The sequence below is a fragment of the Salmo salar genome, chromosome ssa03, assembly GCF_905237065.1.
Source record: "Salmo salar chromosome ssa03, Ssal_v3.1, whole genome shotgun sequence".
NCBI lineage: Eukaryota > Metazoa > Chordata > Actinopteri > Salmoniformes > Salmonidae > Salmo > Salmo salar.
Genome location: NC_059444.1, coordinates 46239489 through 46257582, shown reverse-complemented (window position 1 = coordinate 46257582; position 18094 = coordinate 46239489). Strand labels below are relative to the sequence as shown.

Sequence of the window (18094 nt, the reverse complement as noted above, 5' to 3'; positions counted from 1 at the left end):
ACGATGGCACACAGTTAGACTTTACACTACAATACCATGAAGTTGATAAACACACTCACACAGCAAGGGTCAACACACATACTGTGTACCTGGTTCCTGGTGCTGGTTTGGGCAGGGGGGCTGTAAAGGGGGGTGTCTTGCAGATGGTGGTGTGTGTGTGAGGGGCTGGCTGTCTCTTCTCCCCGAAGCTCACCGTGCGGATGTGAGTCAACGGCCCCTGCAGGGGTAACCACAGGTCAAAGGGCATTCAACACCAACCAATCATAGCATGACAGTCCATCATTAAGGGTTACACCTAATGCGCTGAGATTTTCCTGACCATGTGACATGACCAGAAAGAAGTCTACGTAACTACGGATCTAGATCAGTGTCACCTCTCAGACCGTGTTATTCTTCACTCTGGCTATGTTAGGGCTGAACTGATTCTAGTTCAGCACTAAAGACAATATGTGTACATAGTAGACAACACTCCAGGGCTGGGAGGTAGAGGCAGAGAGAGGTAGAGTAGAAGGAGGAGAGAGATGGGCTAGAATGAAAGGGGAAAAGAGAAATTGAAAAAGAGGTTAGTTGGGGGTGGTAGGAGGTAGGGAGTAGAGAGTAGAGAGTTGAGAGATGGGGTAGTGATAAAAGAGAGAGATATGAGGATGCAGAAAGAGAGGGAGAGAAAGCAGCCTGCTCACCGTTAAGCCTTTAAAAATGACAGGAGGGGACTGCCAGGACACACTGATCCCATCCCTATTCCCAATCCCTTCATTCCCATCAGCCTGCTCCGAACACACAGGAATACTCACAGGAGCAGTGGCCTGGAAAACACAGTACCGCACCACGGTGAGAGACAGAGATGAGAAGGGAGAGAGAGAGAAAGAGGAGAGAGAGTGAGAGAGGGAGGGAGGGCGAGATGAGAGAGGGAGGTGAGGGGGGATGATTAGAGAAGAAGTGAATGAGTGGAGGTAGAGGGAGGTGAGGGGGGAGAGAGAGGGAGGTGAGGAGAGATGATTAGAGAAGAAGTGAACGAGTGGAGGTAGAGGGAGGTGAGGGGAGATGAGAGAGGGAGGTGAGGAGATGATTAGAGAAGAAGTGAACGAGTGGAGGTAGAGGGAGGTGAGGGGAGATGAGAGAGGGAGGGAGAAATGAGAGAGGGAGGTGAGGAGAGATGATTAGAGAAGAAGTGAACGAGTGGAGGTAGAGGGAGGTGAGGGGGAGAGAGAGGGAAAGGGAGAGAGAGATGAAAGAGGGAGGTGAGGAGAGATGAGAGAGGGAGGGAGGTGAGGAGAGATGATTAGAGAAGAAGTGAATGAGTAGAGGTAGAGGGAGGTGAGGGGAGATGAGAGAGGGAGGGAGAGATGAGAGAGGGAGGTGAGGAGAGATGATTAGAGAAGAAGTGAACGAGTGGAGGTAGAGGGAGGTGAGGGGAGATGAGAGAGGGAGGTGAGGTGAGGGGAGAGAGAGAGAGATGAGATGGAGGTGAGGAGCGATGATTAGAGAAGAAGTGAACGAGTGGAGGTAGAGGGAGGTGAGGGGAGATGAGAGAGGGAGGGAGAGAGAGATGAGAGAGGGAGGTGAGGAGAGATGATTAGAGAAGAAGTGAACGAGTGGAGGTAGAGGGAGGTTGAGCGACAAAGAATGATAATGAAAGAAAAGGGCGATAGATACTATGGAAAATGGAGTAAAATAGAGAAGGCCTCACCTAAAGAAATCTATTGATCTGACGTGCCATGTCATGTGCAGCTTTAAGCCTGTGTTCAACTCAGTTTCATGGACATAATGAACTAAACACACACAGACCAGGGGAACCAAAACATTATCTGTCATGCAGTAGAGGACAGCTACAGTACATGAAACTACTGGAGTCTCTATAGCAACAGAGAGTACCATAGCCATTGGAGAATAAGGTGGATGTGGGTGCACGTGTGTGTCTGACTGTTCTTACCTGGTAGGCGTGGTCAGTACGGATATGGCAGAGCGTGGAGGGAGCTGATTGGCTGAGCAGACTGGGGGCATGACCCTGCGGTCCCCTCATGACGATATGGGCGGGCTCAGAGCGGGGAACAAAGGCGGCGTGGGAGAAAGGGGGGAAGATGGGGGGAGGGCCGGTAGTGGTGGGGGAGGTGGGCGTGAGGCTGGACAAGCCCTCTGATAGGCTGTCCATGTTGACCTCGATCTCTGAGTAGTAGAAGTCCTCCTCCCCGTCACTGTAGTCCGAGTCACAGTTCCGCCTGCACCATAGGAGGGTGACATACGTGAAGCAGCTTCTAAGATTCAGCCGTACGTACGGGATACACATGGTATACACCGTCCAACGAAATGCTTACTTGCAGGTTCCTTCTCCATAATGCAACATCAATAAGAAATAATATAATAATATGAAAATAAAGAAATTGGCTCAGTAGAATAGAATAAACATTTTAGCATAAGTATAATAGAGAAAGGCACAATTTATAGTCCATTATTTCCACGTGTTTTGGGGAAGGGAGTATTTGAGGGGTGTTTGAATTGTGCATTATTTAGAAATCATAATACGAGTCTGGTAGCAGCAGTTGTAATGTGTGTGTGTGTAGCATGAATGTACAGTACCAGTCAAAAGTTTCAACACACCTACTCATTCAAGGGTTTTTCTTTATTTTTACTATTTTCTACATTGTAGAATAATAGAGAAGGCATCAAAACTATGAAATAACACATATGGAATCATGTCGTAACCAAACAAAGTGTTAAACAAATCAAAATATATTTTGATGACAGCTTTGCACATTCCTGGCATTCTATCAACCAGCTTCACCTGGAATTCTTTTCCAACAGTCTTGAAGGAGTTCCCACATATGCTGAGCACTTGTTGGCTGCTTTTCCTTCACTCTGCGGTCCACCTCATCCCAAACCATCTCAATTGGGTTGAGATCAGGTGATTGGAGAGGCCAGGTCATCTGATGCAGCACTCCATCACGCTCCTTCCTGGTCAAATAGCCCTTACACAGCCTGGAGGTTTGGTTAAGTGTGCCTTGAATTCTAAATAAATCACTGACAGTGTCACCAGCAAACCCCCACACCATCGCACCTCCTCCTCCATGCTTCACGGTGGGAACCACATATGCGGAGATCATCCGTTCACCTACTCTGCGTCTCACAAAGACATGGCGGTTGGAACCAAAAATCTCACATTTGGACTCATCAGACCAAAAGGACAGATTTCCACCTGTCTAATGTCTATTGCTTGTGTTTCTTGGCCCAAGCAAGTCTCTTCTTCTTGTTGGTGTCCTTTAGAAGTGGCTTCTTTGCAGCAATTCGACCATGAAGGCCTGATTCACGCAGTTTCCTCTGAACAGTTGATGTTGAGATGTGTCTATTACTTGAAATGATCCTCTGCAGTAGATGTAACTCTGGGTCTACTTTTCCTGTGGCAATCCTCATGAGAAACCAGTTTCATCATAGCTCTTGATGGTTTTTGCGACTGCACTTGAAGAAACTTTCAAAGTTCTTAACATTTTCCGGATTGACTGACCTTCATGTCTTAAAGTAATGATGAACTGTCATTTCTCTTTGCTTATTTGAGCTGTTCTTGCCATAATATGAACTCTTTTACCAAATAGGGCTATCTTCTGTATACCACCCCTACCTTCTCACAACACAACTGATTGGCTCAAACGCATTAAGAAGGAACGAAATTCCACAAATTAACTTTGACAAGGCACACCTGTTAATTGAAATGTATTCCAGGTGACTACCTCATGAAGCTGGTTGAGAGAATGCCAAGAGTGTGCAAAGCTGTCATCAAGGCAAAGGGTGGCTACTTTGAAGAATCTCAAATATAAAATATATTTTGATTTGTTTAACATTTTGGTTACTACATGATTCCATATGTGTTATTCCATTGTTTTGACGTGTTCACTATTATTCTACAATGTAGAAAATAGTAAAAATAAAGAAAAAACCCTGGAATGAGTAGGTGTGTTGAAACTTTTGACTGGTACTATATATGTCTGTGGGTGTGTGCGTGAGTGAGTGCTTGTGTGCTTAGGTGCGGAGAATCAGAGTAGGTGATCAGTCCAGTTCAAGTGTTCAGCAGTCTAATGGCTTGTAGATAGAAACTGTCTCTGAGCCTGTTGGTATCAGACCTGATGCTCCGATACCATCTGCCCGACCGTAAGTTAGTGAACAGCTTGTGGCACTGAGAAAATTACCTTTTAATGGTGTCAGACCAAGGCTCGGCATCTGTCCTCATGCTCCTAGACCTTAGTGCTGCTTTTGACACCATCAATCAACACATTCTTTTGGAGAGATTGGAAACCCAAATTTGTCTACATGGACAAGTTCTGGCCTGGTTTAGGTCTTATCTGTCGGAAAGATATCAGTTTGTCTCTGTGGATGGTTTGTCCTCTGACAAATCAATTGTAAGTTTCGGTGTACCTCAAGGTTCCATTTTAGGACCACTATTGTTTTCACTATATATTTTACCTCTTGGTGATGTCATTCGGAAACATAATGTTAACTTTCACTGCTATGCGGACGATACACAGCAGTACATTTCAATGAAACATGGTGAAGCCCCAAAATTGCCCTCCCTGGAAGCCTGTGTTTCAGACAAAAGAAAGTGGATGGCTGCAAATTAATCTTGATGGTTGTACAGTCGTCTCAAATAAAACTGTGAAGGACCTCGGCGTTACTCCGGACCCTGATTTCTCTTTTGATGAACATATCAAGACTATTTCAAGGACTGCTTTTTTCCATTTACGTAACATTTCAAAAATATAAAACTTTCTGCCCAAAAATGATGCAGAAAAGTTAATCCATGTCACTTCTAGATTAGCCTACTGCAATGCTCTACTTTCCGGCTACCCAGATAAAGCACTAAATAAACTTCAGTTAGTGCTAAACACGGCTGCTAGAATCTTGACTAGAACCAAAAAAATGTGATCATATTACTCCAGTGCTAGCCTCTCTACACTGGCTTCCTGTTAAGGCTAGGGCTGATTTCAAGGTTTTACTGCTAACCTACAAAGCATTACATGGGCTTGCTCCTACCTATCTTTCCGATTTGGTCCTTCCGTACATACCTACACGTACACTATAGTCACAAGACGCAGGCCTCCTTACTGTCCTTTGAATTTCTACGCAGAGAGCTGGAGGCAGGGCTTTATCCAATAGAGCTCAATTTTTATGGAATGGTCTGCCTATCCATGTGAGAGACGCAGACTCGGTCTCGACCTTTAAGTCTTTATTGAAGACTCATCTTTTCAGTAGGTCCTATGATTGAGTGTAGTTTGGCCCAGGGGTGTGAAGGTGAATGGAAAGGCACTGGAGTGACGAACCGCCCTTGCTGTCTCTGCCTGGCCGGTTCCCCTCTCTCCCCTGGGATTCTCTGCCTCTAACCCTATTACGTGGGTTGAGTCACTGGTTTACTGGTGCTCTTCCATGCCGTCCCTAGGAGGGGTGTGTCACTTGAGTGGGTTGAGTCACTGACGTGATCTTCTTGTCCGGGTTGGCGCCCCCCCCCCTTGGGTTGTGCAGTGGGGGAGATCTTCGTGGGCTATACTCAGCTTTGTTTCAGGGTAGTAAATTGGTGGTTGAAGATATGCCTCTAGTGGTGTGAGGGCTGTGCTATGGCAAAGTGCGTGGGGTTATATCCTGCCTGTTTGGCCCTGTCCGGGGGTATCGGCGGATGGGGCCACGGTGTCTCCCGACCCCTCCTGTCTCATCCTCCAGTATTTATGCTGCAATAGTTTGTGTGTCAGGGGGCTAGGGTCAGTCTGTTATATCTGGAGTATTTCTCCTGTCTTACCTGTGTGAATTTAAGTATGCTCCCTTTAATTCTCTCCCTCGCCCTCCCGGAGGACCTGAGCCCTGGAACCCTGCCTCAGGACTACCTGCCCTGATGACTCTGTCCACTGGGTCGTGCTGTTTCAACTGTTCTGCCTTCAGCTATGGAACCCTGACCTGTTCACCGGATGTGCTACCTTGTCCCGGACCTCTGCTGTTTTCAACTCTCTCTCTCTACCGCACCTGCTGTCTCTAACTCCGAATGCTCAGCTATGAAAAGCCAATTGACATTTACTCCTGAGGTGCTGACCTGTTGCACCCTCTACAACCACTGTGATTATTATTTGACCCTGCTGGTCATCTATGAATATTTAAAATCTTTGCCATGTACTGTTATAATCTCAACCCGGCACAGCCAGAAGAGGACTGGCCACCCCTCAGAGCCTGTTTCCTCTCTAGGTTTCTTCCTAGGTTCCTGCCTTTCTAGGGAGTTTTTCCTAGCCACCTTGCTTCTACATCTGCATTGTCTGCTGTTTGGGGTTTTAGGCTGGGTTTCTGTATAGCACCTTGTGACATCGGCTGATGTAAAAAGGGCTTTATTAATACATTTGATTGGGGTGTGTGGGGTCTTGATGATGCTGCAGGCCTTCATCAGGCACTGTTTTGAGTAGATGTCCTGGTTCGGTGGGAGCACGGTCCCAGTGATGTACTGGGCTATCTTCACCACACTTACGGTCGTGGATGGAGCAACAGGTAACAATAGTGTTATTAATAATAATAGTTCATAGTGTTACGATATATTCCTCAATGTTGATCGATGAGTCCTGGGTGGATGAATCTTTGAACATATTCCAATCAGTATTCTCAAAACAGTCCTGCAGCATTGAGTCTACCTCCTATGTCCAGCACCTCACTATCTCCTTGTTGGTGGCTCCCTCCCTTTCCCTAATGAAGGCTTATAATAACATTCATAGCACCCTAAAGATGCAGTGATTATACCGCTTCATAATACTCTACAGCTACATCAGTAAAGTGTTATGAACATGTTAATAAGGCATTATAACACATCATAATGAGGAGCTGTTCTGATGCTGTATTCTCTCTAACCAGCAGATGGCAGTGATACCCAGGGCCTCTGAGCCAAAGCCACTGAGTTTATGGACTTCATTGGTCATAGCCCTCACTGACTGACAGAGAGTGCAGGATAGCAACAGGAGGCTATAAAAACACCCCAGCAAAACCTCCTGATGTGTTGATATGCTTCCACCATCCACCCTGCATCCCTTTATGGTACTTTGTAAGAGGATACTAGACTAACAAACCTAATGACATAAAGAAGTCATAATAAACACTGAGAGCCCATGGAGAGGCAGAGCTACCAATGTAGCACATACTCTAAAATACTACCTCCTTAGTAGATATTTTGACAATACTTCAGTAAATTGAGTAAGGTGAACTGTATTATATCTGCTCTCTTATTGGTCCTCAGGAGACCTGTATGCAGTGATTGGTTACAACAATTACCAATTCAACTATTGTGATTGGATACCTATAGCAGTTGACCTATATCTTGCTCTATGATTAGTTGATTGGTGCCTTACCCCAGGTGGACGGTGCGGATGTGTCTCTGGATCCCTGAAGAGGTGCTGAGGACCTTTTCACAGTTCTTCCACAAACACTTCAGCATCACCTTCATAGAGTTCTGAAACACAACAGAACACACAACACAGTGGAGTCAGTGCTATTAGGGGGAAGAACAAGAGTGGGGCTTGAACCAACAACCCTGTGGTTATGGGGTGAGCGCACTACAACCTGTGAGAAAAAGGTTCAGATCTCTCCACTTACGTACATGGGGGCTACACGTATTCTACTATTATTCTAAGTGAGGTAAAAATAAATAAACTAGACCATTACATGACCTATGAGACAAGCAGGCCTGTGAACATAGAAACTTGAGAAGACAGGTTAGCAACACACACACACACCTCTCCCTCGCTGCTCTATATTGACAGATGAGATGCAGTGTCATAATGCCTAAATACATTTTTGGGGGGATGGCCAAGGGCAAGAAAGGGACCCTAATATTCACATGGTCATAATCTCTACAGTCTGCAAAGCACATTTGAGATCACAATTTGAACACCCACACTGTCACGTTTAACACTTCTTTAGTGTGTACTGTATGTAAGCCACAAAAATAGTGTTAAACAAAAAACAATCTAAGTGTCGATAAACTAATACCCCTAGAGTGCAACACCATGGGTGCTGCAAATTCCAACTTAAATTAACACTTTATTAGAGCTGATGCTATTACACATTCTCAGTGTTAGGGAATTAACACCTGTGGCGTTACAGTAACTCTTTTTTGGGTGTTGTTTTAACACTGTAGGATGTAAAGCCTTATTTGCATATTTATTTCCCTGGGTGCCTTTGATTGAATTTTAGAGGTACCTGTACCACCTATGACTGTGTTTGCTAGTGACAGACATGATTGTTGCATTCGATGACTTTCAGTCCTGTAGCCTCCAGTCACATCTACTCCTGCACCCCTCTCCGGCGCTCAATGGTGTACTAACCACCGGTCCTGGCAACCCATCTTTTACGCACACCTGCGTCTCATCATTAGTCACACCTGGACTTCATGACTCTCTGATTACTTACCCTTATATCACACTCTTTTGTTATCAGTTATCAGCTGGCACCACTGGGGGCGGCTATGAAAGAGGTCGTCTGCATTCTTCAACGTCTTGACATTTCCAGGGGGTGTCACGTCCAACAAGCGGAGGATTCTCTACCACAAGTCAGCACCCTAGCCCATCCAACAGTCTGCCCAGGTCAGCAATGACCGTTTGTCCCTCCCTTACAAATATGACGGGTCTCCCTCCAAATGCCTTGGCTTTCTACTCCAGTGCTACCTCCATTTCACTCATCAGATGGTAGCCCCCACCACAGATTCCAAGGTTGCCACGGTTATTTCTCTGCTGACCGGACAGGCGTTGGAGTGGACTACGGCCGTCTGGGACAGAGGAGGAGCTGGGTTCATGGCTCTGTTCAGGGGGGACTTCGACCATCCACTGGAAGGCAGAGAGGGGAGTGAGAGCCTACTCCAACTACAGCAGGATGACCCCGGCGGAGTATGCGCTCACCGTTCGGACAGTGGCAGCATCCAGCGGGTGGAATGAACCGGCACTCTGCATCCGATTCAGAAGAGGATTGCCCGAAGAGGTCCAGACGGAGCTGGGTTGCCGAGACAATCTTACCTTGGACACACTCCCCATGGCTGAGCGACGCCGTCGGAGACAGTTAGGGTTTGTCCCTATTTCGGCCAGGAGGGGCACCAGCTTCAACGGTGTCCGGTACAGCCCAATCAAGCATCACTTTCCACCAAACCTTTTTTAGTATCCATTTCACTGGCTGGCTGTCCCTCACCTACTGTTTGTACAGCTCTAGTGGATCCCGGTGCGGCGAGGGATTTTATTGACCAGGCCCTCGCCTCCTCCCTGCACATCACCTCATACCTGCGACCATTGGGATCTGGCACTATTACAGTGGTTCTTCCTGTAAAAGTTGCATCATACTGCAGCATACCTTGCAGGCTGCCGCAGAATTCTATGGGATGTCATTTAATTGTCAGCCATTGTTGCCATGAATGCTAGTTAGTGCTACGTTGACCACCAGAGGGCATCTTTGAGAAGCGTTTAACTTTTGTATTGGCTGTACTAGAGATATTGGCTGTACTAGAGAATTTAAAACCTTTTTTTGTAAGAACATAGTATATGGGATTAATTTTAAATTTAGCTTAATTAATTAGATTATTATTATGGTCTTTCTATTCCAAGAAAAACGAAACCCTCTGGGTATCCGCAAGGAAAATATGGCGCTGTACTGTTTCCACACCCTAATTGTAGGCTAACCAATACCCAAACGGAGATTCAGTGAAAATAAAAATCTCATTGATTTATCAAGACCAGTCCCCATGCTTGTCTCAGAGCAGCGCAGTGTTGACCTTTGAATACTGTCTTTTCCCCCTTCCACGTTCCAGTAAGCATAATCAGTGCTCTAACTCCCCCTCGCATTGACACAGTGACACAGGGTACCGTACTAAACCATCCCTCGCCGCTGGACACCCAGGTATCACCCACACCACTGAATCCCTTTCTGAGAAATACTGGTGGTCCACTTTGGCGCAGGACGTTGCACACTATGTCCACTCATGTTCAGTATGTGCTCAATCTAAATCTCCCCGGCACGATCCATCATGAAGACTCCTTCCCTTTCCCGTGCCTCAGCGTCCCTGGTCTCATCTGTCCATTGATTTCGTCACTAATCTCCCCTCTTCTGATGGTTACACTACTATTATGGTTGTTGTGGACAGATTCTCTAAATCCTGTCATCTTATTCCCCTCTCTGGTCTCCCTACCGCTCTCCAGGTCGCTAAGGCACTGTTATAGAAGGTCTTCTGGCACTATGGCCTTCCGGAGGACATCGTCTCTGACAGTGACCCTCAATTCACATCACGGGTATGGAGAGCCTTCATGGAGAAGCTGGGGGTCACGGTCAGCCTCACTTCCGGGTACCGGCCTTAGTCCAAGGGGCAGGTGGAGTGGATGAACCAGGAGCTGTGGAGGTTCCTGAAGAGTCACTGCTAGGACCAGCAGGGGGATTGGGCCCGGTTCCTTCCTTGGGCTGAATACCGCCAGAATTCCTTGCGACACTCCTCCACCAGGCTGACTCCCTTCCAGTGAGTTCTGGGTTATCAGCCAGCCCTGGCTCCGTGGACTCCAAGCCAGACCGACGCTCCTGCGGTGGACGAGTGATTCAGGTGCGCAAAGAGGTATGGAACGATTCCCATTTGAGACTCTAGCATGCCGTCCGCCGTCAGCAAGAGCAGGCAAATCACCACCGCAGTGAGGCTCCCGTGTTCCATCCTGGTGATCGCGACTGGCTCTCCACCAGGAAGCGAGCAGGCCTTTCTAATCGACCTGGCCCGGGTATCCTGGAAGGATATTGACCTCATTCCGTCAGTAGAGGATGCCTGATTATTCTTTAAAAGTGCTTTCCTCACCATCTTAAAAAGCACGCCCCATTCAAAAAATGTAGAACCAGGAACAGATATGGTTCACTCCTGACCTGACTGCCCTTGACCAGCACAAAAACATCCTGTGGTGTACTGCATTAGCATCGAAGAGCCCACGCGATATGCAACTTTTCAGGGAAGTTAGGAACCAATATACACAGGCTGTTAGGAAAGCTAAGGCTAGCTTTTCAAACAGAACTTTGCATCCTGTAGCACAAACTCCAAAAAGTTCTGGGACACTGTAATGTCCATGGAGAATAAGAGCACCTCCTCCCAGCTGCCCATTGCACTGAGGCTAAGAAACACTGTCACCACCGATAAATCCGCGATAATTGAGATTTTCAATAAGCATTTTTCTACGGATGGCCATGCTTTCCACCTGGCTACCCCTACCCCGGCCAACAGATCTGCGCCCCCCACAGCAATTTGCCCAAGCCTCCCCCATTTCTCCTTCACCCAAATCCAGATAGCTGATGTTCTGAAAGAACTGCAAAATCTGGACCCCCACAAATCAGCCGGGAAAGACAATCTGGACCCTCTCTTTCTAAAATGATCCTCCGAAATTGTTGCAACCCCTATTACTAGCCTGTTCAACCTCTCTTTCGTATCGTCTGAGATCCCTAAAGATTGGAAAGCTGCCACGGTCACCCCCCTCTTCAAAGGGGGAGGCACTCTAGACCCAAACTGCTACAGACCTACATTGGGGGGGGAAAGTATTTGATCCCCTGCTGATTTTGTACATTTGCACACTGATAAAGAAAGGATCAGTCTATCATTTTAATGGTAGGTTTAGTTGAACAGTGAGAGACAGAATAACAACAAAAATATCCAGAAAAACACATGTCAAAAATGTTATAAATTGATTTGCATTTTAATGAGGGAAATAAGTATTTGACCCCCTCTCAATCAGAAAGATTTCTGGCTCCCAGGTGTCTTTTATACAGGTAACGAGATGAGATTAGGAGCACACTCTTAAAGGGAGTGCTCCTAACCGCAGCTTGTTACCTGTAAAAAAGACACCTGTCCACAGAAGCAATCAATCAATCAGATTCCAAACTCTCCACCATGGCCAAGACCAAAGAGCTCTCCAAGGATGTCAGGGACAAGATTGTAGACCTACACAAGGCTGGAATGGGCTACAAGACCATCGCCAAGCAGCTTGGTGAGAAGGTGACAACATTTGGTGCGATTATTCGCAAATGGAAGAAACACAAAAGAACTGTCAATATCCCTCGGCCTGGGGCTCCATGCAAGATCTCACCTCGTGGAGTTGCAATGATCATGAGAATGGTGAGGAATCAGCCCAGAACTATACGGGAGGATCTTGTCAATGATCTCAAGGCAGCTGGGACCAGTCACCAAGAAAACAATTGGTAACACACTACGCCGTGAAGGACTGAAATCCTGCAGCGCCCGCAAGGTCCCCCTGCTCAAGAATACATATACATGTCCGTCTGAAGTTTGCCAATGAACATCTGAATGATTCAGAGGACAACTGGTGAAAGTGTTGTGGTCAGATGAGACCAAAATGGAGCTCTTTGGCATCAACTCAACTCGCCGTGTTTGGAGGAGGAATGCTGCCTATGACCCCAAGAACACCATCCCCACCGTCAAACATGGAGGTGGAAACATTATGCTTTGGGGGTGTTTTTCTGCTAAGGGGATAGGACAACTTCACCGCATCAAAGGGATGATGGATGGGGCCATGTACCGTCAAATCTTGTGTGAGAACATCCTTCCCTCAGCCAGGGCATTGAAAATGGGTCGTGGATGGGTATTCCAGCATGACAATGACCCAAAACACACGGCCAAGGCAACAAAGGAGTGGCTCAAGAAGAAGCACATTAAGGTCCTAGAGTGGCCTAGCCAGTCTCCAGACCTTAATCCCATAGAAAATCTGTGGAGGGAGCTGAAGGTTCGAGTTGCCAAACGTCAGCCTCGAAACCTTAATGACTTGAGATCTGCAAAGAGGAGTGGGACAAAATCCCTCCTGAGATGTGTGCAAACCTGGTGGCCAACTACAAGGAACGTCTGACCTCTGTGATCGCCAACAAGGGTTTTGCCACCAAGTACTAAGTCATGTTTTGCAAAGGGGTCAAATACTTATTTCCCTCATTAAAATGCAAATCATTTTATAACATTTTTGACATGCGTTTTTTTATTTATTTTTTTTATTCTGTCTCTCACTGTTCAAATAAACCTACCATTCAAATTATAGACTGATCATTTATTTGTAAGTGGTCAAACGTACAAAATCAGCAGGGGATCAAATACTTTTGTATATCTATCCTACCCTACCTTTCTAAGGTCTTCGAGAGCCAAGTTAACAAACAGATCACCGACCATTTCGAATCCCACCGTACCTTCTCCGCTATGCAATCTGGTTTCCAAGCTGGTCATGGGTGCACCTCAGCCACGCTCAAGGTACTAAACGATATCATAACTGCCATCGATAAGAGACAATATTGTGCAGCTGTATTCATCGACTCCTAGACAGTTCTGACCTAGAATATGTGGACAACTACAAATACCTAGGTGTCTGGTTAGACTGTAAACTCTCCTTCCAGACTCACATTAACCTCTTACATCTAGGCGTTCTGCTAGCGGAACCCCGTTCCGCCAGCGGAACCCCTAGCCAACAGCCAATGGGATCGCATAGCGCGAAATACAAAAACCTCAAAAATCCAATAATTTCAATTTTTCAAACATACGACTATTTTACAGCATTTGAAAGATAAACTTCTCCTGAATCCAACCACGTTGTCCGATTTCAAAAAGGCTTTACAGCAAAAAAATCTACTAATAATATGCATATTCCCGTTTCTGGGCAAGAGTAGGAACCAGTTTAAATCGGGTAAATTTTTTCATCCGGCCGTGAAAATACTGCCCCCTATCCATATCAGGTTATGAACAAATTCTTATTTACAATGACTGCCTACCCCGGCCAAACCCGGAAAACACTGGGCCAATTGTGCGCCGCCCTATGGGACTCCCAATCATGGCCGGATGTGATGCAGCCTGGATTTGAACTAGGGACATATAAACATTGGGTCCTGTTTTTTCTGGATCTTTGTAGAATCTCGACTGATTTTGAGTCACACAAAATCATGTGTTCTCTACTAAAACAATGAATTCACAGATAAAAGGGGAAACCTAGTAAGTTTCTGGTAATCTCTCCTCTTTCAGTAGTAGTAGTCTTCTTCATTGCTTCTTACAGGGCAGGTAGGGTGGGAGGTTCCTGGTGGAGAGCCAGACGCGATCACCAGGATGGAACACAGGATCCTCGCTGCGGTGGCAATCTGCCTGCTCTTTCTGACGGCGGACGGCGTGCTAGTCTCACGTGGGCACTTTATATGTAGATTGGCAACAAACTTTAAGGTGCTTTACCCACCACCAACTGGACAGGAGTGTGGACCTCAGATAATCTTTTAATCGCCCATGTGGGTATATGCTCCTTAAAACGAATGAGGAGATGTGAGAGGCGGGATTTAAAAAAAAAAATGTTATTTCACCCTTTATTTAACCAGGTAGGCTAGTTGAGAACAAGTTCTCATTTACAACTGCGACCTGGCCAAGATAAAGCAAAGCAGTGCAACATACAACAACACAAAGTTACACATGGACAACAAACATACAGTCAACAATACAATAGAAAAAATGCTATATACAATGTGTGCAAATGAGGTAGGATAAGGGAGGTAAGGCAATAAATAGGCCATAGTGGCAAAATAATTACAAATATAGCAATTAAACACTGGAGTGATAGATGTGCAGAAGATGAGTGTGCAAAGGAGCAAAATAAATAACAGTATGGGGATGAGGTAGTTAGATGGGCTATTTACAGATGAGCTATGTACAGGTGCAGTGATCTGTGAACTGCTCTGACAGCTGGTGCTTAAAACTAGTGAGGGAGATATGAGTCTCCAGCTTTAGTGATTTTTGCAGTTCGTTCCAGCCATTGGCAGCAGAGAACTGGAAGGAAAGGTGGCCAAAGGAGGAATTGGCTTTGGGGTGACCAGTGAAATATACCTTCTGGAGCACGTGCTATGGGTGGGTGCTGCTATAGTGACCAGTGAGCTGAGATAAGGCGGGACTTTACCTAGCAAAGACTTATAGATGACCTGGAGCCAGTGGGTTTGGCGACAAATATGAAGAGAGGGCCAGCCAACGAGAGCATACAGGTTGCAGTGGTGGGTAGTATATGGGGCTTTGGTGACAAAACAGATGGCACTGTGATAGACTGCATCCAATTTCCAAGAGTGTTGGAGGCTATTTTGTAAATGATATCGCCGAAGTCAAGGATCGGTAGGATAGTCAGTTTTACGAGGGTATGTTTGGCAGCATGAGTGAAGGATGCTTTGTTGTGAAATAGGAAGCCGATTCTAGATTTAATTTTGGAATAGAGATGCTTAACTGACTTGCCTAGTTAAATAAAGGTTAAATAAGTAAAATAATATCTCATGACAAATTGGCCTTCAACAGCAAGCTACTGTAGCTAGCTAAATGTCCATGAATGTTTCATGTGTTTCGACCTGTCCCCAAATTAATATAGTTTGTTCAGAGTTTGTTTTTTGATATTTCAACCTGCATGTCTGGATCGTGTCTGGTGTGGATGTACAAAATCAACACACGCGCGATGGCGCACACGGACGCATGCCCGGTCTAGTCAGCATGTTTGGCTTCTACTTCCATATTATACATACTATACACATTTTACAGCACAGTATATTTTACATTAGTTATCTTGTTTGTTTTTTTGTCCCACCCTTCAGCTCCCCGCAACCTCATCCATCTATCTCTAAACACCATCCAGATATAATGACTGCCAAGGTAGGGAAGATGGTTTCGATTGATAAATCGAAACCATCTAAACTGGAACAACCATCTCAATAACGGGTGAAATATGTCCAACCACTTACAGATTGGATTAGTTTAGGAAAATGTAATATATCTTTGTGTAGTATAAGATCAATTAATCAATCAATGCACATGCAGAAACATAGATATTAAAACAAACTATTCCAAAAAGCAACGTGCAACAAAGCATGATAATGAGGCCCCGCCAATGTCTTCTTCACTCTGTGACGGCACGTTCAAGCAGATCACACGCAATATGGGGATAAAAATTGTCCCACTTGCGCCTTACATGACGACTGCATGAACTTGCATGTGATCAAAGGTCATGCCGTTTTGACCTTAGTCAACTGCACATTTCTGCAGTTGCTCTTCACCAACTTCATCCTGCAGCCATCAACTGCATTGTGGGAGGCTCTATTGTCACCCAATCATTAAGATGTTTTTGTTTGACCCACACGAACGTGACCAAAGACGTGATTGAAACAGGAACCAACTTTGCTGTGATTCATGTACAATTGAATGTGATATTTGAAGCTCTCTTTCACCGATTGATAGTACAATGTATACCCCTATATTTACAGTTTGTGAGTGTGTGATATGGAGGTTGTGTGTTCATCTGCACATGAAAGATCTTAGACTTTATATCCACCAACCATTGGCATTTCTTAAAATACATCAACCCTGACCACTACAGGGATATTTTAAATTGACAAATTCAAGGTTTACTTGTTCTGATGGTCTGTAACAAAATGGTATGTGCCAATATTGCACTGATGCAGCCTTGACTAGGCTACTAGTTACTGCTAACCTCAGACAAAATTTTCAGATTTTTGCATACATGACAAAGTCCCACGTTTTGTTTATCAGTATCACACACTTCCATGTGCTTTCATGTAAAAAAAAAAGGATGTTTATCATCGAAGAAAAATAGGAGTCATGTGGACTATCGCTGTCATCATTGCTTCTCAATGGCACAGTGCTACAGGGGTTAACTTCCACTTGATAGTACACTTTAACCATGGGTTCGAGCCCCCCTCGCCACAAGCTTCTTTGTTGAGGAAAAAATAAATAGAACTGTTCACTGCCGGTCATTGATGTTCGATTCAAAACGCATGTGACGAAGTGGATCATTAAAATAATGAATAGCCTATAAAACACTGTAACCTTACTTGTACGTGTACACGTCCATATCATATGCAACAGCACTGTGTTTGTGTGCAAGGCTGAAGAAAGAGCTAGTTCCTTATTAAATGAATTAATAGTGCTAATGTTCTCACTGTTGGCTGTAGACGTCCATTTTCAACACAATAACAGTGCTTACATTGGGCAGGAGCTCACCAGGGTACCGGCACCTCAAATTCTCAAACACCTCTTATGAATATTAGCTCAAAAGTATTGTACCTAAATATAACCAGTACCCGCACCCAAAATGAGTAACCACACTTATTCTAGTCCAAGTCAAGCACTACACACTATCACAATACATGTAAATCAACATTTCTCAACTCATGTGAGATTCGAACCCTTGGATTAGGCACATTACACAGAGAGCAACTATTTCCTCACATGCACACTCTAATAAATGCTGGTTTAAAAACAACCCAGCGCTGGGTAAATAGTTGACAGAACGAAAATGGGGTTATTTTTGACCCAGCCAGTTGGGTCACTTAGTTGGGTTATTGAGCTATGATCCACCCGGTCAGATCAGAAGACTGGAGGCATGGCTTAGTAGGGGTGTGTTCACGTTCACACCAATCTGAAAGACACGTCCCCAATAGATCACGCCTCCTGACAATAACCTATGGATTTCATTAAAAAAGACCCATTTACTCTCCCGAGTCACCAAAAATAACAATCTGAAAGCCACGCACCTACTAAGCCATGCCTCCAGTCTTCAATCTGACCCGGTGTATCATAGCTCAACAACCCAACTGAAAGAAAACAACTGGCTGGGTCAAAATAACCCAACATGTTATATTTAATATTTACTAAAATTGGGTTGTTTTTAACCCAGCATTCTTTAGACTGCAGAATCTAAAAACATAGAGCTCTGTTTTTTTCAGACTTATTTTCTCATGCAGCATGCAGATCTCAGAGGTAGGCAGTGGAGGGGGAGATGTGTTTGGACCTGCATCAGTACTAATGACAGGTTAGTGGGCGTTGGCTCCCTCTTTATCAACAGCTTCCACAAAGGGAGGGAAAGAGGGATGGGAGAGAGAGTGACTTTAAAATACAAACTATAGAACCAGTTTATCAGCGGCTGATCAATTTAACCCTTTTAACAGTCTATATTCTTATGCAATCCATTATTCCTTGCAGTGAAGACATCACATGCAACATCTCGAATGGCACTGAAACATACTGTATTTAACACTCCCAACAGCAAATCTGCAGCGTTTCAACAAATAA

At 45.2% G+C, this 18094-nt stretch overlaps 1 protein-coding gene across 3 annotated transcripts in view; it reads right to left on the bottom strand.

Annotated features, from left to right (window-relative positions):
- LOC106600542 (zinc finger protein 704) overlaps positions 1-18094 on the bottom strand; it is a 101148-nt gene that overhangs the window by 6689 nt on the left and 76365 nt on the right. For 2 of the 3 annotated variants that reach the window (XM_014191968.2, XM_045714898.1), the window contains 4 exons: positions 7353-7453; positions 1931-2216; positions 681-803; positions 90-217 (listed from right to left, as the gene is read on the bottom strand). In XM_014191968.2, the coding sequence (XP_014047443.1) occupies positions 90-217; positions 681-803; positions 1931-2216; positions 7353-7453 (638 nt within the window). The remainder of the gene's footprint in view (positions 1-89; positions 218-680; positions 804-1930; positions 2217-7352; positions 7454-18094) is intronic. The other variant, XM_014191969.2, reaches the window with a different exon arrangement.